Below are 22,756 nucleotides of genomic sequence, written 5' to 3' on the forward strand. Positions count from 1 at the left end.
AAAGGGCATTTAAATAATAAAATACCTCCATTTAATTTGTTTACAAATATCGTCATATTAAAACAATAAAAAAGTAAATTAACAGCAAAAGCAAGTAGCTTTTACTCAAGATGAGATATTAAAGGAGTTAAATTCCAACTCTTTACGAGTTACGACACGATAAATTGCCTTTTATGACAAGAAAATAGCAAATAATTAATAAAAATAAATAAAAAATAAAAACACTTGCTGTCCATTAAATAGCATGACGCTCATACCTCCATTCCCTCCTGTTTTAGCCTTGCGTCTTTATCGCTCTCTCTCTCCCTATCCTTCCAAACGCACTGTTGTTTTCTGCTTCAGCTCTCATCAGTCACCATTATCAACTCTTGATAACCGATAATCAGATTCCATTCACGTGTTCTTTACACATAAGTAATTCAGGTAACTTGGATTCTTCTCTCTTCTCCTTTCTTTTTTCTCTATAATTTTATCTGAATTTGATGTTTTGGCTTTTTATGAAATGGAATTTTGTTAGAGTTTATTGTCCATTTTGATTCAGTTTTCTTCAATTTTTCTTTTTCTGAAGTTCAAAATCTGACTTTCTTGTATGGAAATTCCGGTGATTTTTTTAGCTCTTGAATTTCTCTTTCCTGTTGAGGTGAAGTTTCCCGGGAAATAAACAGGTGCTGACTGGGAACGGTTTTCTCAGGAAACATGCAAGTTTGCGATTTCACAAAATTTCATTTCTAGAGAAATAGTTATCAATATTTCTTTTAGAAGGATTATTTGAGGGTGTTGACTGATGTGTTTTGTTTCAGGTTTCTTGGCAATATAGTTTCAGTGTGTGTACGTTTGTAGCATAGAAATCAGTAGAAGATCAGGCAAATCTTGAAATTTTTTTTTTTTGGGAGAAGATTTGCTGCTTTGTTTGAAGGTATGCTTCACCTTCACCGTTCTGTGATATATAATTTTTTTTTCTTTTTAACTTTTGAGAGTTGGGCGATGTAAAGTAAAATTTTGGATCCGGGTTTCCTCTTACTTTCATTTCATGCCTGGAAAGTGTCCTTTGCGATTGTTTAATCAGGGTTGCATGAAAAAGTTTAAATTTTGTTTTAATTACATTAATTTCATTATATAAGATTATGATATATTCTCGCTCAATTTGAACTGGAGTATGATATATTCCTTCTGCACTTTTTTTTATTTTCTTAGTAATTTTTGGAACATGTTTGGATTTTTTTATCATTTCTTTTGTAGTTTCGAGGCCCACAGCTTTTAAGGTTATGAATTTCTGTAATGAATAAAAAATAATTTAAAGTTTTGACGTTGAATGCCTTTCGTTGATGTTTTGGTTTGTATAATCTCACCTTATTTCTTTTATGTTTGTTTCACCTAATTTTGGTAATTTTAAGAGGAATTAAACTATGGTTTGTTGGACTTGCTTGCAGTCTTGTTGGAATTAATGAAGATCCCTCATAATAGATTTCAATGAAAATGGGAAAATATATATCTCGACTCAAAGCAAGGAATTTCTCTAATGTTTCACTCCAAGAAAGTTTGTGAATGATCTGCAAGTCATTGGGAGGGAGTTTTGCTACTGATTCTTTTCCTGTTTGATAATACTTTCACCTTTTCTTTTGTTTATTTTGTAGTTTGAGGTTCCTTCTAGGAAAACCTTTGCATATAGAGGGCGATGTTTAGAGTTTAGACATAACAAATGATCATGAGATGCAACTTAGACAATATATACACTTGGATTTGTTTCTGATAGATCTGCTGTGCCTGTGCATTAGTATTCTGTGGTAGATACTGAATGCCCTTTTCTTCCCTTTTTTTTTTGACTCATTTAATATGTTTTGCAGTTCACTTGCAACGAACTATTCATTTTCTGTTTCAATTTTTCCATGCAGATCTTCCTTTCAAGATTCTTTTTGTTGTTATTTATTTGATATAAAAGAAAGTTCATTAGACAATGGCTTCACCAGATCTTCATTCCTCCTGGCTATCTGCAGCTGGTGAATCTGTTAGTGGATGTTTCAATATAAATATGGAGGGAATGAATTCTTCCGATGTTTTACATGTGCTGGAATCTCCCGCCTCTTCTATGTCCTACCATAGTAGCATACCCAAACCACCTCCTTTTCCTGATAGAACATTTAGAACCAATCACAAAAGAATTTCAGGGTGTTCCTCTGTCCCAAAGGAGATATTAGATTCATGGGACAGGCTATTCAAGGAAGGATATGGTTCAGATGTCTATATTATTACAGATGGCAAATCATATATTCCAGCTCATTTCAATGTTTTGGTAAGTTAATTGAACTTGCCCTATGTATCTGCTAAAGTTGAAGTTTCCTAATTTTCGCCACAACCATAGTGAGCACTGCTTGAATGAAAGCCTTTCATTTTAAATAATGTAAGTGAAGGGGTAAATGATGCCTACATTCAAATAGGCTTCTGCCTTCTAAATTTGGATATTAATGGAAGTTTGGGGCTGTTTTTAGAAAATAAAATATATAAAACTCCTATTTTATTTGTGGTGTTCATCATATATAAATCTCTGAAGTTAATTTACCCAATAAATGATGAATTTAGGATGAGGGTTTTTCTAAAGGCTTATCAGCTTTAACTTTGGCTCTGCAGAGTATTGCATCACCAGTACTCCAGAATCTTCTTCAGCAATCAAAAGTTAAGAATGGAATTAGATATATCAAAATTCTCGGTGCACCTTTTGAAGCTGTTTATGCATTCATTCGGTTTTTGTACTCATCCCGGTATCTGCAAATATCTTTTTCCTTTTATTTATCGCAATTAAAAGTTAAAGTAACTGCTACTTTCATTAGTTTGAAATTGATACTACCACAGCATTTATGTATGTTTCTTGTTATGTTATATGAAGAATATAATTAAAGAATCAGCATAAGCTTGAGGGGCAATAATTTTATTTTAGCATGTCTATAGTACACAAGTACACAAGTTTGTTGACCTACCAAGCCTATCAATAGCTCATAACTATGTTTCCTCTACAATCATTTACTGCATGTAGAAGTTTCAGTCAGGAAATAGTTTAAGCAGCAAATATTTAGTTAGTTTGATCAAACAGACTGTAACTCTATGTACGTATTGCCATTGTTGTAATAATATGATGAATAAATTATTGAGCAGGCATTACTATGCTGGTATTATTTGATTAAAGGTACTTAGAAATGGAAATTTATTTTGTATACTGGCATGATATAGAAGATAAGCATTAAACTGCTGTCTTAGGAGAACAGGTTGGCCTAAGTTTTCTTTTGGGTTTTCTCTTTTCTTTTTCCCCTTGTGCTTGTGTACTATTTCTTATTTAAATTGCTAAAATATTTTTTGTTTGATAACCTAATGCAGCTTTGAGGAGGAAGAGATGAAGAAGTTTATTCTCCATTTGTTGGTTTTGTCACACTCGTATTCGGTCCCATCACTGAAAAGAATTTGCATACACTTTCTTGAGCAGGGTTGGTTGGCCAAAGAAAATGTGGTGGATGTGCTTCAGTTAGCAAGGATCTGTGATTCACCACGGCTGTCCTTTATTTGTGTTCGTATGGTAGTGAAGGACTTCAAATCTGTATCATCGACTGAAGGTTGGAAGGTTATGAAGCGAACTAATCCTGCCCTTGAACAAGAGCTTGTGGAGTCTGTCATTGAAGCAGATTCTGTAAGTTCCTAACTTTTGATTGGAGTAAACATATCAACCACATGGCAAGATATTAAAACTTAAAAGTTGGTTGAGATGACATGCTACATTCCTGCAGTGTGTGTTCCAGATGTTCTTAAAATAATTTCTGCACTCCCAAGCATGATATTTCGCTGTTGCTGTTGTCGTTGTTGTTTTTTTTTTGTTAAAACATATGTTCAGGTGGTAAGTTACTCGTCTGTGCATGTGTTTCATAATTTTATTTTTGTGTTTTTAGACATGAGTCAAGGAAGTTACCTTCATCTATGTAATTTATCATTTGGTTTTGGAATTCCTTAGATTCCAATTTATGAGGCACCTATGATGAATGCTTCTACATGAACTGGGTGAAAAAAGCTCCCCATTTTTGTCTTTAGCGATTGGAGTCCAGCAGAACATATTTCCTCAGTCTGAGTGTCTACTTTTCCACCTTTATGTTTTGAATTGCTAAAAGTTTTTGATCATGCTTATGACACCTCTTACAGAATAAATGTTCAAAAGGTTGGATTTATTAGCTCGCTATTCTTATTGATTATAGTTCTTTGAAGGAGAGCTTTCTTTAGTTGATATCTAAACGTTATGGATTTACTACCTTTAATCAGTTTCTGTTATCATTGAATTCTTGAGTCCATCTTTCTGCAATTTTCTTTGCTCTCAATCAACCTCTGTAGTTGCATGATTGCGGTAATATTTATTCTCTATACACACTTTAAATTGTCTGGAGTAACCATTCCTTTCATTCAACTATAGGAAGTGGGATTATAGTTTTTACTTGTTGCTGTCAGAGAAAACAGGAGAGATTGAGGAAACTGGAAGAGAAAAAGGTGTACTTGCAACTCTATGAGGCAATGGAGGCCCTCCTTCACATATGCAGGGACGGATGCAGGACAATAGGTCCGCGTGACAAAGTGCTGAAAGGAACCCAAATCACATGTAATTTTCCTGCTTGCAAAGGGCTTGAGAACTTAGTTCGTCATTTCTCCAATTGTAAGACTCGAGTTCCTGGTGGATGCGTTCACTGCAAGCGCATGTGGCAGCTTCTTGAACTGCATTCCCGCATGTGCAACGAGCCAGATTCGTGCAAGGTTCCACTTTGTAGGTAAGCATGAAACTAACTTGTGGGACTGCTTAGTATGGTTTCCCATAGATAAATGGATGTTAAAATTGGGTTAGCTTGGTAGAAAACAAGGGGAATAAATTTTTTCTGTTTTGAATGATCGCTTATTAATATAATATTTCCTTGTTAACAGGCATTTCAAGGAAAAAATGCAGCAGCAGACTAAGAAAGATGAAACTAGGTGGAAACTACTGGTTGGCAAGGTAGTAGCAGCAAAGGGCAAACTGGGGCCTTTCTAAGATCAGCATCTAGGTTTATCATGAGCCCTTGAATTTTATTACCTTGTTTCTTCAGCCATTACAATTGTAAGAAATAATGGCAACTGTAAAATGAAAAAATGGTTATAAAATGGATGGTTTTCTTGGTTAGAATTTAGTACCGAGATTGGTGTTAGCTCTTTTTTTTTTTTTATGTATAATAATATAGAAAGTGGTCAATCCAATTTGGTTTCGTCTGTTGAATTACAAATAGGCTGTTGCATGTTCAGCCATTTGGCTTTTGAATCAAAACTTGAAAAGGTACTCCGCTTTTGGTTGGACGAAATCTCCAGTTCTTGAGCTGAAATCAGCTGCCTCATTTATCCTACTCAAATATTACTCTATGCATCATTTACATTTCACAGGTTTTTGAAGAACTTTTTTTGTCATTTCAAATGAAGGAAAATCACTGCAAATAATGACAACCTGAGATCAAATAATGTCATAACCCTAAATATAATTTGAGCAAATCTTACCTCCCATATGATCACGAAGACTAGGTACCAAAAAGTAGATCAAAACTACAAGATCTAGATAGACATGGATCTGTGAATAAATGAAACAGAATCATTAATTTGCCAGACATTGATGATCCCTTAAAATGAGAAGACATGGGCATTGCTTATAAAAGCCTGCAACAGAGTTCATTCCAGAAGATACACTAAACTGACAACAGAAGTATCGCCATTTTGTTCAAATTGAATGTTACTTGATTCTCAAATCCAAGATTGGCATGATATAATCATTCAAAACAAAAAAAAAAAAGAAAAGAAAAGTCCAAACTCCAAATCTTCTCCATTCTTTTATGGCACTGCAATACTAAGCCCCATCTGCTAATGTCCTCTTTGATGTACTAATGTACAGAACTGCATTTAAAAAATAATAATAAAAAAAATCTGAGTCATATCCAAATTAGCTGAATGACACGACCTGCTAAATAAATAACAAATTTACTCCTTACCATTGTTTCCACGAATAAAAGCATCGCCATACTTGTTCTTCAATTGCCCATTAACATATTCTTCAGTTTGTTCCATTGCTATGTTCATATATCCATCTAAACATGCTAAAATACCTGCACAAGAGTATTCAAGTACCAAAAATCCAGTTAAAGACATGCTTCTGTAATATTGCCAAACAAATTGAGCATGCAAGCCAATCCAAATCCACCCACCTCAAAATAAATAAATAAAAATAAAAGAAAATTGCCTCCCTCCCACCACCTCACTTCCAACTGTTAGAGGTTAAAATGTGAGAGAATACAACAGAGGACACAACACATCAAAACCTTTGACTTGGGTAAAACAAAAGGAGAGGATAATTCTTGCAGAAGAAACTCAAGGGGCCAATGCCCAGTCAGAAGATCCAAGGTTAGAAATTGTCTGCTACCTTCTAATAGACATATACACATCTGGACTTAGCTGTCATTAGGTCCAGTGTTAGAAATCAATCAAATCATCTAATGCTTTGCAAAATGTCCAAAAAGAAGGTAATAAAGATAGCAATGGGTTTCTAATTTTATGTCATCTTAAATGTATTCCATAACATTCACCTTCACCCTTAAAATAGGTAAATAACAAAGGACCATTGTTTGTGTAGCTTGAGTTGGCTATCAGTTGATTGACAGATTATTGAGTATGGGATGCCTGCGATGGGCCATCTATGAACCATGCCATTTTGTTTTGTAGCCTAAATTGAATTCTGAGGCAATGAGATTTACTTTGGTAGAACCAATCAGAAAAGTAGGGATGAAAATTGTTGATAAAAATTAAGCATTCAATATTCTGGTAATAATATTTTTCTTTAGCTTTGTTAAATTTTTATTTAAAGTTGAATATCATTTCAATTAGAATACTTCCATTCTTTGTTTCTTGGGCAGTTACGCAACAAGCTGCATTGCAACCAAAAAGGGCACTAGAATTGCAAGTTATCAGAAATCGTCTGTTGGAACAAATTTGTTACCTATCTCCAATATCGTTGCATCAAGCTCCTCAAGACAGTTTTGAACCAAAGCTAAATATTGATCAGAGCAGATAATTTCCAAGATCATCATATTGTCTGTGTGACTCGCCCATAGTGTGAGTTTAAATTTCCACAGGATAGCCTATTTTAAACTTTAAAAGCTATATACATGACCAATAATATCTAACCTTAAAGGGAAAAGCACCTCTGTATAAAAATAAAAATTGAATAAAATATGTAAAAAAAAAGGACTAATAGCATTGAAAGAGAACCTCGATAATCAACACCAGAATTCAGTTTGACAACAACTGGTCGCCCACGAATTGATTTCAAGAAGTCTGCAGGGGTTTTTGTGGTTGTCGACCCCTTCTCTCCCCCTCCGCTCATCTTTATTTTATCTACAACGAAGATAAGCTTACTGTAAGGAATGGAAACAGCAGCAAGTATATTACCTAGAGACAAATAATACAACATAACTAAAATTCAGCAGTGTGACACACTTTGTCAACCCCATTTTGCAAAAAGTGAGTAATATGTTAGGTTCTAAATACATGAACATATCATCCAAACATTCTTTAACAAGTTAAACTCTGTTTATCCTAAAGGGTAAAACAGCACAACAGAAGGTTTCTGAAACGCCAAATCAGACGGTGTCTGAGCAGTTGTCTCGCTTCTGGTATCAGATGAACCAATGAGTAAACGATAATCAAGAACTCATGCTATAAAACCAACAAATAAAAATAAGAACTTGCTCAAGCAATAACCGGTTAAAGAATAGCCCTAAGCAGCATATGGGAATACCATTACAGCTAATTAAACATTAGATATTATGCTAAATGGGTTTGTGCCATTTCACATTTTCATTGCTGTGAATATCCAAACTAACCTTAAGCAAACTACCAGGAAACTAGAGCTGATCGTCTTAGACAAAAAGCCAAGCTACGCTCTAATTCCATAAAAAGAAATCCAACAAACAAAGATCGCAGCTCAAAAATTAAAATCTAAATTATAGATCACAAATGGGTTTCCTTCTAGCTTACCTTCCGATTTTAGGGTTTCGATTTTGGATGCAGAGGAGATAGCGAGAGCGAGGGGAAACTCAACAGGCAGAAGCCGAAGTCCGAGTTTATATATGGCTTTGATTTTGGAAACAAAGGAACACACAAGACAAGTGTGGTAATTTTTCTCAAGCCAATGAATTTTAATTTTAAATATATAAAAGAAAAAAAAAACCATAAGATTTTTGGGTGAATTAGTCACTCATTTCCCAATTTATTATCAAAATAACTCAATGCTCTTGCATTTTTATTTTTCTAAATATAATTTAAAAATTTTTTTATTAATTTTAAAATATATAATTTTAAATTTTTTAATTAAATAAAATATTAAAAAAATATAAAAAATTAAAAAGAATATTTATAGAAGTTTAAAAATTTAAATAAACATTAATTTAAATACCTAAACTATTTTGATATTATTAAAATTTATTATTATTATTATAAAAATTTATCACACATTATCATTTTCATAGCCTCGCTTTAATTTAAAATTAATTTTATGAAATTTTATTACATCAATTTTGATATTTTTTAGTTATTAACTGTTAATACTTAAAGAAAAAAAAAAAAGCAAAGGTATATACGGCATTGGTGTTAAAATTATTATTGAAATAATTATTTTCTTAAATATATTAATTATAAAATATTAAAAAATAATAAAAAATTAAATTTAATTATTTTTAATAATAAAAATATTAAAATAATAAAATAACTTTTTTTAATATATAAAATAATAATTTTATTTAGAAAAATAGTTTTCATCTTTTAAATTTAATGCCAAACAAACTATAGAAATACCAAGGGTTATAGGGGGTGTTCTAATATATTTTTTAAAGGAAATAAAAATAAATGAAAAGATTAAAGAGTCTAACAAAATCAAATTTTATGGATATTTTAATGAATTTTTTAAAAATATAAAAACTGATCTGTCAATAATGACAACACTAAAGGACTAAATCATAAAACACCCTAATTTATAATCACAACAAGGAGCAGAGAACGCTTGAACGTGGAAGAGTCAAAACTTCCAGTAAACCACCTATTCTTAGGACAATTTCAGGCTGATGTGTATTATAATCAGCATAAAATATAATTTCATATTAAAATTCAAAGATAGTTCCAAGCAGAGTGAACAAGCTCAGCAGTGATTGAACTTGGCACTAAAAACAGCCACATTTAATGCTAATGCCATTGGACAAGATGACTTAGAGTTCAGCTCCTAAAAGATTTATAGGAACAGCAAGACATCAATTCAGCTTCTAACAAATTTACATGATAGATTCAACTATTCCAGCATTGCTACTTTATCCTTGTTATGTCCTGACATAATCCGTTGGTATATTACACAAAGTAAACAAATCCAAAATCTCGAGAGCCAAAATATTTAGATTAAAAAATTAAAAAGAGGACACTTTAAATCATATCTTGAATGTGCCACTGATTTTCTGATAGGGAGAGATTCAGCAGATTTTCAGTCTCACCTAAGGTAGAGATCAACACTAGGAAAATGATAAACTTTCATCATCCAATGTGCCATAATGCTGTCTTCCATTGAATCCAGGAAAAACTGGTGGAAGGTTTGGATTTATCTGCATTGGACGGACTGAACTGTATATAGTTCGCTCATTGATCTTCCCAACTTCTTTGCATACCTGATCAAGAATGGAAAGAAAATCCCTCACCACCATAAATATCCGAAATGGATGAGCTTCTTCCTTGGCTGAGTTCCCATGGAAATACTCTGTTATTTCCTTCACCAAGGAGAGAGTATGTTTCTCTTGTGCTTGAATCCTAACAATCTCTTCCTCTGCCTTCTTCAGGAATCCATTAATTGATTCTGAGAACTTCCTGCTACTCTCCTTCAACACAATTTCCTCATTTAGTTTCAAAACCTCCCTTACTTTTGCAATTCCCATGGCCAGTTTTGCAACTTCACTGCTAAGCACATCTGAATCCATTGCTGCAGCTTTCTTTACATTGGTGAGCTCTCCACTCAATCCAGAAACAACGGGCAGGCCAAGCTTTCTAAATTCAACATCATCCTGGAAAGTGGATTGTTGAGTTTTCTCAGCTGTTTGATTCTCATTTACACCGGAAATGCGAGAACCTTCAGATCTGATAATTTCCTGAACAACAAAATGCAGGAGAGTAGTTTTCCCATCAGTCCCCTTGACATCAACCAGCTTAAGGAGCGTGTCAAGCTTGAAGGCCTGGGCATCGCCGCGGTTTGTACCAACATTCATGCGGTTCCCAGTCCTGAGCACTGCTTCTAGAAGCTTCAGGAACATTTTGCTGTTTCTCAATTCTTCACAAGCTACCTGAGGAAAAAGGAAGAAATGGGTGCAGCAGCTGGAGGATTTTCAAAAATTTGCAAAAATATATCAAGCAGATTAGCTAATAAACCATAAAGAAAGATATATTAGCCAGGTGAAAAAGATGATGCGTTCAGGACAGAACCAGAAAATTTTTCTTGAGGGTGCCAATATTATACATAAAATTAATTTGAAAAATGATTAATTGTACTCATTGTTTATATATTTTGAAGGATAAATATCATACATTCATAAATGACATAATAGAGTGTAGTTAAGCTAAAAAAAAATTTTTAAGCGTGTCAATGTCATAAAAACTTATCAAATATACAATGAGGAATAAAAGTTCTAGCATTTCACTTTTCACATTACCTATATCATGATAAAATAATAAAATTTTAGGAGGCCAATAACTAAAACAAAATTATTTTTTTTCATATATATATATATATATATATATATATAAGGGAATTTTAGAAGGGTTGGGAGGCCATGGCCCCCACTTGTCCCCCCTCCCTTCACCTCTGGATGTGGTGCATGATCTTAACTTGTATCTAGAACATGAAATGTTATCAGCAACTAGTATGAAAATAATGAAATCAATCCTAGCCAGTCTAAATGTGGAAGCCAGCCAACCGTCAGTACCCTAATTTAATAACTAAATAATATCGATATAACTTGCTACTGTTTGAAAAAAAAAATAAAAAATCTATTCACCTTTAACTTTTGGGTCAATGGCTGTAAAATGAGACAAAGGTAGCACTCCCTTACCCTCAAATCAACCCAAAAACCACCACCACCCCTTCCCAGAAAAAAAAATTAAGGAGGTCCTTGAGTGAAACAATTTTGTAATAGGCATCTAGAATAGTATCAGGACTTCACCAGTTAAGCTAGTTGGCACCTACACTGCATCCTAAAATCTCCCATGTCCAATTGAGAAGCTTTTAGACAGAAAGAGTACAAGCATGACCTTCTAGTCCATTTCTTCCAATTTAGTAATGCAGAAGCATCGTGCTTCATCTATTCCCTACAATAGTAGACCTCATTTCATTGAGCTACTTGCAGCTCCAGATGAAATTTTAAGAATAAGAAAATGAAGAAAGTAATGCAGTAGCAATTAGAGTAAATGAGGACCAAGCAGTTTAGAGTAAGCAGGCTATAACTAGCACAAGTGAAACTCTATTAAAACATATCGAGTGGCATATGCACAAGCATCATATTTTGCATAGAGATCAAAATCATTGATTAGATGGGTTGCACCAAAACTTCCCTAGGGCCAGAATTTGGCATATGAATCAATAGCAGAAAAGGGCGAAGGAAATGAGACAGCATTGGGGTAACTAGGATCATAAGCTTTCTTAGCATCAAAACTGGTAACTAGGATCGAATCTAATCCTATCTCACGGTTAATTTGACTTGTTTTGAGCTTTCTTTGCATTTAGCCAGTTCCCCTTCAATCACCATCCATTATAGAAAACAAACTTCGCATTGATGTTAGTAAAAAAATGAGGTTCAGCCATGATTCAACAGAACCTTATAGTGGGTACATGTTAATTTATACACATGCTTTGTTGGAAGTGTGTAACCCCACAAGGCTTCAGCCTGCATAACCAGACAAAAAGCCAAAAGCAAATTGACATTTACCTCCAGGGTTCCAAAAGAGCTTTTGAGGTATTCAACTTCTGAATCAAAATTAGCAATATAAAGCATTGCATCGACCCTCTTAAATGCATAAGGAATATCAAGCACTGCTTTTAGAAACTTCTCTGCAGGACCAAGCTTAAATGGTGACTCATCCTTGAACTCCTTTAGTTTGCGCTCTTCTTCTTTAGTTGGTGCCATCTTTAATAAACTGTCCAATAGATCTGTTCCCAATGTATCTGAGTTGCCTGTCAATCAGATAAGTATTAATAATTTTGGAGATGACCTGAGTTATAGAGAGAGAGGTATATCAAACATATTAAACATTGTTTGAACTTTAGAGATTTGGGAGACGAATTGCTTTACAAAAGATAACACCTCATAGCTTTATAAAATATTAAAAACAAGGGCGTTAAGCTGGAAAGAGTTTGACCTTTCAGTGTTAAATGGAAACTATTATAAATGGCAAAGATAATATTCATCCACTAGGGAAAGGCTTCACATTTCTACCAATCAAGACCATTATCAGAATTCCACTTTTCAGAACAATCTTCACTCATCAATTGAAAATCGAAATGCTCCCTTTATTCAGCCAATATCTTCATAAAATCAACCAAAAAAAAAAAAAAACTCCTTTCTTTTTCCCCTCAAATGATCAAGAATGAAGGGTTAATTTCTTTGTTCTCGATTCCTGCTAATGCATTATGCATGCAATGACATAAGGCCTGTATAGTATTATTATAAATAATCTAACCAGTATAACCAAATAATCATATATCTAAAGCACTTAACACCATCAAAAACATTAAGTCTTCAAATCTCAGAAGTTTTGCCTTCTGAATGTTTGATACTAACATTTTACATAGATAAGTTATTTTCCAGGAAAGTCTCAGAGCCTAATACGGTGAACAATCTACATATTCAAAAGTCATATTGACTTCACCAAAGCAGGCACCATTGCATATAAAATATTGAAAAGAAAGCTAAGCACAGGTCGGCCATTACCTTCCAAAAGGGCCTCACACACTTCATCAATGGTGACATTTAGTGCCCTCAACAATATTGCAATATTCTGAGACTTCTTGGGATCAAGCACCCGATTTTCCTGGTTCTGCAATGGAAGGGACTGCCGCCTTGCATTATTATCTTTGGCATTCAAATTCGAATTGTTTACAGTAAACAGAGTCTCAATCATTTCCTCATTTAACCTGCAATCAAACCAACATATATAAAATTGGAAAAGCATGCATAAATTAATTTTTTTAAAATAAAAAGCAGAAAGAAACTCCATCTCAAAACATGAAAAAGCAAAAAGGGGGGTATTAGTATCTTACTGAAAAGAACTGGATTTCATCTGATCCCACACCATAGCCCGATCAGAGCTCGCTCTAACTTTATCCCAATGTAAAGGCTTCAATTTTGGTTTCAGGGTTTCCTCATTCCTCTCAACGCTTGCACTGCTCTGAGATTGCTCATTAGCTAAAATTGGCTTTGCACTTTGAATAAAAAGGGGCCTCGAAGAAGTAACAAGAGCCGAAGGCCCAGAACTCCCCATATTCACATCCCGAGCAGGCGTTACCCCCACCGGGATCTCCCAAAACCGCGGGGGAGGAGGGGGTGGAGGAGGTGGCGGCAGTTTTGTTGTTAGAAACTGCTTAGTAACACTCTCGATTCTAGTGGGGGAGAGATTATTCTGCCCAAGAAAACCTGAATTTCGCTCCGGAGAGTTCTGGGTATTCCCTGAATCTCTCCCTGAAAAGGACGGTGAAGAAGATAAAGAAATGGACAATGGTGATCGCTTTACGGACTGAATTGGAGCAGGGAAGCTGATAATAGTTTCCGGCGATTTAGATTTTGAGCTTGTAGGACTTAAATTCGACACTGGAGAGAGACTAGTAGGTATGGAATTTGGTGGAGAACAAGAATGTGAATACGGATACGATGCAGTTCTTGAATTGAAACTTCTAGACCCAAAATGTGCTCCCTGCATACCTTGAAGCTCTCTTCTAGAACTCGACCCCATACGAACCGGACTCTCTTGAATAGTCTCTTTTCGCCCAGATGACCCTCTAGGCGAAAAGAACTCCTCTTCCTCTGTATCCGTATCAGCTTCATTATCCTTGTAAGAGCTAAACAGTACCTCTCCACTTCTATAGCTAGGTGTATAGTTATGTTTGGGTAATGGTGGCAGTGGTTTCAGCTCTGGAGAACCCAGTTTCTGATATGGGGAGGATGATACGCCAATCTTGACTCCAGTATGGCTCGAATTCGTAACCTTCTGATGATCATCGATCCCGCTTCGAGAGTTTACTAATGTACCCAGGTAGAGGAACTCTGAGCTGGTGTTGGGAACGCCTGGCCTAGGTGGAAGCTTAGGGGGCTTGGGAGAACCGTCGGAAGGGATAGTGTTTGGTGGGAAAAGACGAAGGCTGTCGGATCGTGACTTATTCTCGGAGGTGTTGACATAGTGGTGGTGCTGGCGGCGGGAGTAGAGGAAGAAAGCAGATAGTGCTGCTACTATAGCACCAAAAAGGAGCGAAACAGAAATGGAGATGGAGATGATGATGTGGCGATGGGAGGTGGGGGAGGGAGGGTGGGGAAAGAGGAAGGAGGAAATGTTAGCCGGGAAAGTGGCTAGAGTAGAAACAGGAGGAGGAGGAGGAGGAGGGGAAGGTAAAGAAGGGAAGAAAGGTTTTTGTGGCGTGTGGGGAGTGGCGGAGAAAGGATATTTTGGTTGGGTTTGAGGCAGAGGTTGAACTTGGGGAGAAAAAGAAGGAGGTTGGATTGGAGGGACGGTGGTAGTAAGAGGGAAAAAGGGTTGGTGGAGGAGGTGACGGTGGAGAGAAGTGGAGGAGGTGGTAACAGTGGTGGTGAAGAGAAGCGAGAAGAGGAGCAGAGTGCTGGTGGAAGTGGCCATTACGTGTTTTTGAAGGTAGTAGAGAGGCGCGCGCACAATCCCTCCCGTCTTCTCTCTGTCTCACACCAAGCTTGGTGTCTCAAATCTATCGAGAAATAGAGATAAGAAAATGATTAAATGTGCAGTTTTATTGGTAGGACTGTGACAGGGAGAGAGAGAGAGAGAGAGAGGCAGTTCTATTGATGGAAGCTTTCAGTGGGAGTAAATGGAGTAGATAAATAGAGAGAAGCAAAAGAAGAAAGCTTTGTTCATTGCCAGTAAACAAAGCTTTCATATCTGATGCTCTATGTTTAGAACTTCTGTTCTACACAGAGAGTTGACAAGAACCATAGACGAAACTGTTGGAGAAAAAACTGCGATTCAACGTGAGCAATGCTTGAAGTCTTTTGAGGGATTGCTGCAGAAAAGATCACAGACACGCAGAGAGAGAGAGCAAACTAGAAAATGTGAGGTCTAGGAGAACGTGTTAAAGCAGAGAGAGAGAGAGCCAAGACATGGTGGGGAATGGAAGGCACCTCAGAGGCGAAGAGAATGGTTGTTCAGATCATAATTATTAAACCCGGTTTGAAAATTCACTAGACTGAAAAACCAAATCAACGAACCACTGATTTAATCAATGAATCAATAATTTAACAAATAAATTATTAACAAACAATTAAATATATAATAATTAAATATCACATTTATTAATATAATTAAATAAGTTTAATCAACTAAATTTTATTTTTAGATTAATATTTCAATTTTTATCAAATTATATTTATATAAATTTTAATAATACTTTTAAATTTTATATGAAAAATGAAAAATATTTAAATTTTAAATATTTTATTATTTTTAAAATTTATAATTAATGATAAAATAAAAATAATTTTATACATGAATAATTATCTTTTTAATATTTATATTTATGAAATATTAATTATATATTAAAAATAAAAAAAGCATATTATTTTATAAAAATTCTTATATTGTTATAAATAAAAAGAAAATAGATAAATAATATCTAATTTATTGATTAAATATAAATTTTTAAATATTAAAATATTAATATTATTAATATTTTTTAAAAAGTTTCAATTTAAAAAAAAATTAATTAATCCAGTTAATAATTTTCAGTAGTCATTAATTTAACCATTGAATCATTTAAATGTTTTTCGATTAATTTTTTATCTGATTTAATAAAAAAAAATCATCTTAATTTTATATTTGGATTATCCATTCATCGGTTTGATCCGAGTTTTATAGCAATGGTTCAGAGGAAACTAAGAGTGAACAGCAGCACCCATTAGGCCATTAAAGCACCGTCTTCATTTCCAACAAACCCAAAAACACTTTGCTTCATCATCATCCATATTGAAGAAGATGATAATAACCCACTGTAATGGATAAGTTTCAAGAGTATAATTAAAAAGGAGCGAAAAACACAGGAGATCTTGTGGAAGATGGACAAGGAGATAAAGTTCAAATGTCTGACACAATTAAATTGTTCAGTATTGGGATTTGCTTGCTTCCTTTTTTTTTTTTTTCACTTTCTTGTGGGGATGAACTAAAATGATTTGGTTAATTTTTATCATTAATTTTTAGATCAATTATTAGATATAATACAAACATAAAAATAATAATTTTTTCTTTCATAAAAAATAATTTTTTTATAATATAAAAAATAAATTTCATATAATTATAAAAAATAATATATATACAGCAATCATAGTTAATAATTTTTTTAATTTTAATATTTATTTATTTTTATCCAATAAAAATTTTCTAAATTTAAATTTTGTTATTTAAAAATTCCTACCGCTTGCTTCTTATGGTTGCTCCGACTAGAATGCACGAAATTTTAGTAGAAATAGGCGTTAACAGGTCCATTAACCCCTCTAAGGGATTTTTTTTTTCAATATTCATGTAATTTTTTTTTTTATATTCTCATGCTGTCCCTTAGTTCAATGTAAGTATTTATTTTAATATTTAGGTTCAAATGTCATGATTACTAGATAATATTTCAGCCCATTAAATCATTATTTTAAAAATAGATTTGGTTTTCTCTATTTTTTTTGGGTGAGCTTCTTATAAAATAAAGGTCTGTCTTGTAACATCCTACTATTTCGATAATCAATATCGGTCCAAGCAGTTAGAATGTTTGAAATTATAAATAGATTAAAGTGAGAAGTTATAAATAAATCAAATAATACTCATAAAAATCAAGGAAAATTTTTAGAAACCAAATACATTAAGGTTAAACGAGTCGAAACCCCAATGATGAGTAACCCAAAGGGAAAGTGACGGTGAAAGCCGTTAGCAACCCTAAATCCGGGGAAAACTTCATAAAATAATTTTTGGGACCTCAGGGAAGGATTATTGGGGTTTCCATGATAATAGAATGTTAAGAAAATACAAGGAAAATTTAATCAATCGGTACAGATAATTTTGGTCTGTTAAGTTAAATGGAGGGCATTTTGATCATTTCGCCTTCCGAGGTGATTTTTGACCGACTTATTCAGTTAAGCAAATAATTATTATAACACAAAATGTGAATAAATATTGTTAAAAATTTAATTGAAATTAAATTGACAAGAAAAGGATAGAAAATGAGAGAAATGAGAATTATGACATCATTATGATGTCATTATTATTCTCCACCCAATCAAATATTGACACATGGCATTAATTTAGTTAAAAGGACTTAATGGACAGAAAAAGGAAAAAAAAAAAATTAGATGGTCTCCTTTCTTCTCTTGGCCAAAACCCTTCCCTCACCCCAAACCTCCATGGGAGCTTAGGAAAGCTTAAGATAACCCATTAAACCTCCTTGAAACTCATCTTTGTCTTCACAAAAAATTATTTATACACTTTGGGCAAGCTAAAGACAGCAAAAGGAAGAAGAAAGGAGGAGCTTTGATAAGTTTGAATTTCACTCCATTAGAGGTTAGTGACTAAACTTGAGTTTTCTTTTCTAATTCATGTTAAGGGAGTGATTTGAATGCAAAATTTATAAGGAAATGGAATAAATATTATGTGTATGCCATTCCACATTTTTTGCAGCCTTGGATGTGGTAAGGTTTTGAGGATTTCATAGAACTAGAAATGGTAGTATGGCTGCCTTAACATTAGTTTCTTAAGTGAAATGATGAAATGCAAGTTAAATACATGATTTGAGATGTTAGGGTTAGGGTTTGGGTATGAAATGGAGACTTTGAGCATGTAATGGTGAAAGTAAGTTTTAATGGTCAATTAGTGACCATTTGGTTTTGTGTAAACAAGAAATGAAATGGTTTGTGTAGTGGGAATTGAGGTTAGTGTGGCTGCCCTTGGTGACCTACAGGACTAGGCATGAGTCCAGCAGGTTTGAGCAGCAATAACTGGAGTTGTAGAGGTTCAATTGGTGCAAGGCCAATTGGACATGAAACTAGACATATAATGGCACAACTTTGGTGAAGAAACCATGCCCATAAAACCAAACCAAGTTGACCGAAAGATTGCCCTAATCTGGGTGACCTGCATTCTGCCTGGGCAAAATGACCAAATGAACAGTGTTTATTCATTTAGTCATAACTCAGTGTAGAAAGGTCCAATTGACCTGAAATTTTACCAGCAACAAGCTGAGATATAGACGACCTACAACTTGCATGAAGAAATCTAACCCAAATTATGACCATAACATAATCAAAAAGTGACCTGCGATCCGCTCAAAATATCGTAGATGTGGTCACCGTAAAACTGAAAAATTTGTGATCCGGCCAGTTGTGGTTTTTGGGCCATAACTTGAGCTACAAAACTTCAAATGGAGTGATTCGAAATAAAAAATTGTAACTAGACAAAATAAGGAATAACTTTCATGTTGACCACTTTGCCAAATTCCCACTGCAAAAATGACTAATGGAACAGTAAATACAAAACTTGAAATCTGAAAATTTTAAACAATTAACATTAAGCTTAGAAATGGTATTGACAACCAATACCAACAATTTTAGAATGCAAAATGTGGTATATTAGGAGTATTAAAATCAATGTACCTATTGTCTATGTAAAAGTCAACATTTTTGTTGACTAATGAATTGAATAGTAACACCTAAACTTGAATTTCAAGAATTATATAATTTAAGAGTGTAACATGCCCTAGTACACCTAGCAAGATTGGTTTGGATAGGTTGGCATGCCAATAGGGTTCTATTAGCAGTACTGCATATGGCTTCATGTCATTCTGTGTTTTATGGCCTCATGTGCCATTCTGTGACATAATAGCCTTTGGCTATGTTGATTGAGTTATTATACTCGGGTTTTATCCCTGATAATTATTACAGCTTATTAGCTATTCTATTGCACACTGGGAGACACAATGTGACTGATGGTGTGATGGTCTAAGGTACTTAGTACCCAGTGCTAGTTTACCCGGTTATCCAGTCCAGTCGACTAATAGGGATTACTCGGGCAATAATAATAAATCTTACCAAATTTTAATCGAATAATACTGTAATAAATATCAGAAATTAAGTCTACTAAAAAAATGTAAACATACATTATGCATATTTACTTTATTTTAGTTATTTTATTTTATATTGTCACCACTAAGCAGAATTGCTTAGCGCGTCGCTTTTGCCACGAGCAGGTACTGGAGACATAGCTGGGGAGCCCAGCAGACATCGATCGGTGAACTTTGAGTCACATCTTGAGTCCAGAGTCACCTCACATCTGATGTGCACTTGGTAGGACATTAGGACTTTGGGTAGCATTTTGTATTTTGCATTTTGTATTAGTTTTGGATTGTAACTATAAACTCTTGAAATTATTTGATAATATAAATATATGAAATTTCATGTTATTGAAATTTTCTGTATATTATGTTGAAAAATGAAATGTTGAAAAATATATATGAATGTGATTTGAATGGTGATGTGAACAAAAATATTGAAAATAGTGTGTAAATTTGGAGATTGAGTTGAGATGTGTGTATATTGGAGTTCTGGATTTGAAAACTATATTGGAAGTGTTTTTTAAACAGGTTCAGAAGAATTGTTTTTCCAATTTACAGCCGGCACTCTGCCGGATTTTCATTAAAATTTGTGAAAAATTCAGATCAATCAAAAATTGTAAATAAATAAGTAAAAAGGGTAAATTGAATTAAAATATGATTTGGTGCTCCGACACACTGTGTGGCATATCTTACTCGACTACACTGTAGACGGGTAAAGGGTGTCACATGTCTCCTTGTCGAGTCTCTCATCGGATGTCTCCTCCCTTTTCTGGGAGGAATAGCTCTCATTTCCTTGCTCAGAGTGGGTCTCTCTCTCTATTTCCAGTAGGGTTGTATATAGCTTTTTCGGGTGATTTTGTTGCATGAAGATTTGTGCTTGAACAGTGAGGGTCCTGCTTTGGTTGTTGGTAGTTTAGGTTACAACGGAGGCTCTATCCTTGTGTAGCTGTGGTTTTGTCATTGGGTAACCACTCTGCTCTAAGGTCTATGTATATTGGGTTTGAAATTAGACACTGACGTTTCCCTTGCTTATTGATGGTGGAAGAGGCGCTTCTGTGATAAGAAGGCATCTTGTCGAGTTCTTTGTTGGCTTGAAATTCCCGAGTGGGCTGCCAAGAGCACTGCCTCCTCCTTCCTCCACCGATTATATGATGTTTCGATGGTGATGCTTTCTCTTGGTTTAGGTCAATTCCTTGAAGTTTCTAAGATGACAGTGGTGAGTGTTTTCTCCTCTGATCTTCAGTTGGATGTTTAAGCTTTTTAACGCCTGTTGTGGGAGATCCTCTATCTTTTCTACCATGATTGGCTCTAAACATCTTCTTAGATGATAGATAATGAGAGATAGGGGCGGCGATATGCACGATCTGCACTTTCTCTTGGTCGGGTTAAGGTTTTTGGATCATAGACTCGTTACAATTTAGGGTTTCACTTTGTAATGGGCCAACTTTGATAGGTCTTTTTGGCTGATAATGTATTGGACCTTGTTGTAATTGGGCCCCAGGCCTTTTTAAATAAATGAACTAATATCTACCTTTTGAAAAAAAAAATTATTATCTTTTAAGCTCATTAAATAATTATATCTATATACTCTTAGAGTGTGTTTGATACGGAGTGAATAGAATGGGTTAACTATTACAAGAGTAACACCTAATGGTTTAATAATTACAAATGCAACAATTAATATTGTTAACCATGTTAGGTATTATCCATGAAAAAAGAGTAATAGCTAAGCTAGTATATTTAAATGTGTTTAATATACCTATGTAAATGAAGGGTATAAATTAAATTTGCAATGTTGATTAAGCATATATTAATAAAAAATATTTTTTATTATACTAATTATTTATAATAATATGTTTATTAAAATAATAATATTTAGTTGTAATAGTTACAAGAGCAACACCTCTTACGAAACTTCATGGCTCAAGTCATTACCCCATCCCCTAGGCTAACAAATTTGAGTGTAAGTGAGATAAATGGTTTTTCCCCCCAAAGATAGAAGCAATATTCATTAGACGAAAATTCAATACAAGGCTAAAGCCTAGAACAGAAGGGCTAAATAAAAAAGCCTGCTTAGTAAGCACAATCCAAAACCCACTATACTAAAAATGGCCCATGGCTCTGAACAAAAGATCCTCACAAGTGTTCTAACTACGTTTTGGAGAACCCATAGAGAACTTATAGCAGCAAGGAGGAGTGCCTCTAATCTCTGGTGTATAGGAACGAGGAAGAAATTTGCCAAGATGCACAAAGGCCATTTTAGGTTGAAGCCGAATCAAATGTTACCCCAAGAAAGACTTCCTCATAAATAACAAGGTGAAAACAAGCCAGGATTTAGTAGAAAGGAGAGCACAGAAACCATGGGGTTGCAGGGGAGTAAGAAGAGGTTTGGTAGAGCTCCAGGCACTTTCAATTTCATCTAGCCTTAAAAGACTGGTGAACCCACTAGTGATGTTGACTTGTCTTGAGAATACCAGCCTTAGAGGACTACCCTCTATCCACTTACCATTGATCATAAACAGAAAATGAAGAAGAAAACCAAAACTAAACATCCCAACCATAGCAACTTCATAATGCCTATATAGGTCAATAATAAACCCCACATGTAAGGATAGATTTGCAAAAGTAAACCAAACCAAAAGTATATCTAAATCCCAACCCAGAAAAAAGGGAGGGCTAAACCCACATTTTTGGCGGGGTTAAAAGTTGAAATTGACATACCAAATATGGTTAATAAAAGGTAACACATTATTAGAGTAACTATTTAACTCTCGTTACTCTCAAAGCAAACACACCTTAAATTTAAAAGCTAAGTTAATAAAAGGAAGAAGAATAGTTTTTTTTTTTTTCTTTTTTTTTTTCTCTACATAAACTATCCAACATCCATATTACTCAAAACACAAAGATGTTGTCAAAACATTCTTTCATTTCAAGGAGCAAAGCTTGAGTCTTTGCTTAAGTATAAACTTGAATTAGAACTAATAGACAATCTCTAAAATTTCTTGAATCATTGCTATAGAGTCCAAACAATTTAAGAATAGCACAACAAGCGTTACCATAGCAACTTCAACGAAATAAACAGAAAAAGAATACACCAATGCTCCATCATCATCAATAACCAGGGCCAAAATTAAGGCCCAACATGCAAATAAAATAAAACAAAATATTATATTTTTATTTGAGCTAACCCAACCAGATAACCTTCAGAAATTAAAACTAGGGAAGCCCAGCTCAGCCCTGATACTCATCATGTATAAACTATTTAATATCATAAAAAACTTTTCATTTATTTAATACCATAAGTACATAACCCAATGTCACAGCAGA

The 22,756-nt window shown here is 34.3% G+C and overlaps 3 protein-coding genes across 11 annotated transcripts; 1 reads left to right on the forward strand and 2 right to left on the reverse strand.

Annotated features, from left to right (window-relative positions):
* Positions 1-258: 258 nt before the first annotated feature.
* On the forward strand, positions 259-5,179 carry LOC110650593 (BTB/POZ and TAZ domain-containing protein 3). Of its 8 annotated transcripts, none has more exons than XM_021805631.2 (8): positions 259-423; positions 801-916; positions 1,431-1,784; positions 1,893-2,290; positions 2,626-2,756; positions 3,367-3,673; positions 4,477-4,790; positions 4,942-5,179. In XM_021805631.2, exons 4-8 carry the CDS (start codon positions 1,955-1,957, stop codon positions 5,045-5,047), a joined length of 1,194 nt encoding a protein of 397 aa, XP_021661323.2. In that variant the 5' UTR covers positions 259-423; positions 801-916; positions 1,431-1,784; positions 1,893-1,954; the 3' UTR covers positions 5,048-5,179. The 8 variants fall into 8 exon arrangements, with proteins under 8 accessions (XP_021661323.2, XP_021661322.2, XP_021661330.2 ...); XM_021805634.2 differs by lacking the exon at positions 1,431-1,784 and adding an exon at positions 615-665 and having other exon boundaries at positions 262-423; XM_058136375.1 differs by lacking the exon at positions 1,431-1,784 and adding an exon at positions 615-665 and having other exon boundaries at positions 262-423; positions 1,995-2,290.
* Positions 5,180-5,654: 475 nt separating this feature from the next.
* Positions 5,655-8,300, reverse strand: LOC110650595 (sm-like protein LSM36B). Of its 2 annotated transcripts, none has more exons than XM_021805639.2 (4): positions 8,068-8,300; positions 7,300-7,425; positions 6,027-6,140; positions 5,655-5,931 (listed from the first exon to the last, which is right to left on the reverse strand). In XM_021805639.2, the coding sequence occupies exons 1-4, from the start codon at positions 8,261-8,263 to the stop codon at positions 5,885-5,887; spliced, it is 483 nt and encodes a 160-aa protein (XP_021661331.2). In that variant the 5' UTR covers positions 8,264-8,300; the 3' UTR covers positions 5,655-5,884. The 2 variants fall into 2 exon arrangements, with proteins under 2 accessions (XP_021661331.2, XP_057992371.1); XM_058136388.1 differs by having other exon boundaries at positions 7,300-7,445; positions 8,068-8,187.
* A 1,012-nt stretch (positions 8,301-9,312) lies between these two features.
* Positions 9,313-15,478, reverse strand: LOC110650596 (formin-like protein 2). Its single transcript, XM_021805640.2, has 4 exons — positions 13,373-15,478; positions 13,044-13,246; positions 12,042-12,286; positions 9,313-10,403 (listed from the first exon to the last, which is right to left on the reverse strand). The coding sequence occupies exons 1-4, from the start codon at positions 14,953-14,955 to the stop codon at positions 9,585-9,587; spliced, it is 2,850 nt and encodes a 949-aa protein (XP_021661332.2). The 5' UTR covers positions 14,956-15,478; the 3' UTR covers positions 9,313-9,584.
* Between the last annotated feature and the right edge of the window lie 7,278 nt (positions 15,479-22,756).

This window comes from Hevea brasiliensis, chromosome 2 (genome assembly GCF_030052815.1).
Source record: "Hevea brasiliensis isolate MT/VB/25A 57/8 chromosome 2, ASM3005281v1, whole genome shotgun sequence".
In the NCBI taxonomy this organism is placed as follows: domain Eukaryota; kingdom Viridiplantae; phylum Streptophyta; class Magnoliopsida; order Malpighiales; family Euphorbiaceae; genus Hevea; species Hevea brasiliensis.

What these genes read in the sequence shown, in the direction of transcription:
- LOC110650595 (XM_021805639.2), bottom strand. Translation starts at nt 8,263, where the DNA reads ATGGTTTTTTTTTTCTTTTATATATTTAAAATTAAAATTCATTGGCTT. An exon ending in TTCTGGTGTTGATTATCGAG is followed by an intron (nt 6,141 to 7,299) that starts GTTCTCTTTCAA and finishes ACTCTTGTGCAG; the next exon opens with GTATTTTAGCATGTTTAGAT. An exon ending in TTTTATTCGTGGAAACAATG is followed by an intron (nt 5,932 to 6,026) that starts GTAAGGAGTAAA and finishes TTTTAAATGCAG; the next exon opens with TTCTGTACATTAGTACATCA.
- LOC110650593 (XM_021805631.2), top strand. Translation starts at nt 1,955, where the DNA reads ATGGCTTCACCAGATCTTCATTCCTCCTGGCTATCTGCAGCTGGTGAA. An exon ending in CAGCTCATTTCAATGTTTTG is followed by an intron (nt 2,291 to 2,625) that starts GTAAGTTAATTG and finishes TTGGCTCTGCAG; the next exon opens with AGTATTGCATCACCAGTACT. An exon ending in TGCAAGGTTCCACTTTGTAG is followed by an intron (nt 4,791 to 4,941) that starts GTAAGCATGAAA and finishes CCTTGTTAACAG; the next exon opens with GCATTTCAAGGAAAAAATGC.
- LOC110650596 (XM_021805640.2), bottom strand. Translation starts at nt 14,955, where the DNA reads ATGGCCACTTCCACCAGCACTCTGCTCCTCTTCTCGCTTCTCTTCACC. An exon ending in ATGAAATCCAGTTCTTTTCA is followed by an intron (nt 13,247 to 13,372) that starts GTAAGATACTAA and finishes GTTTGATTGCAG; the next exon opens with GTTAAATGAGGAAATGATTG. An exon ending in GCTCTTTTGGAACCCTGGAG is followed by an intron (nt 10,404 to 12,041) that starts GTAAATGTCAAT and finishes CTTTTTCCTCAG; the next exon opens with GTAGCTTGTGAAGAATTGAG.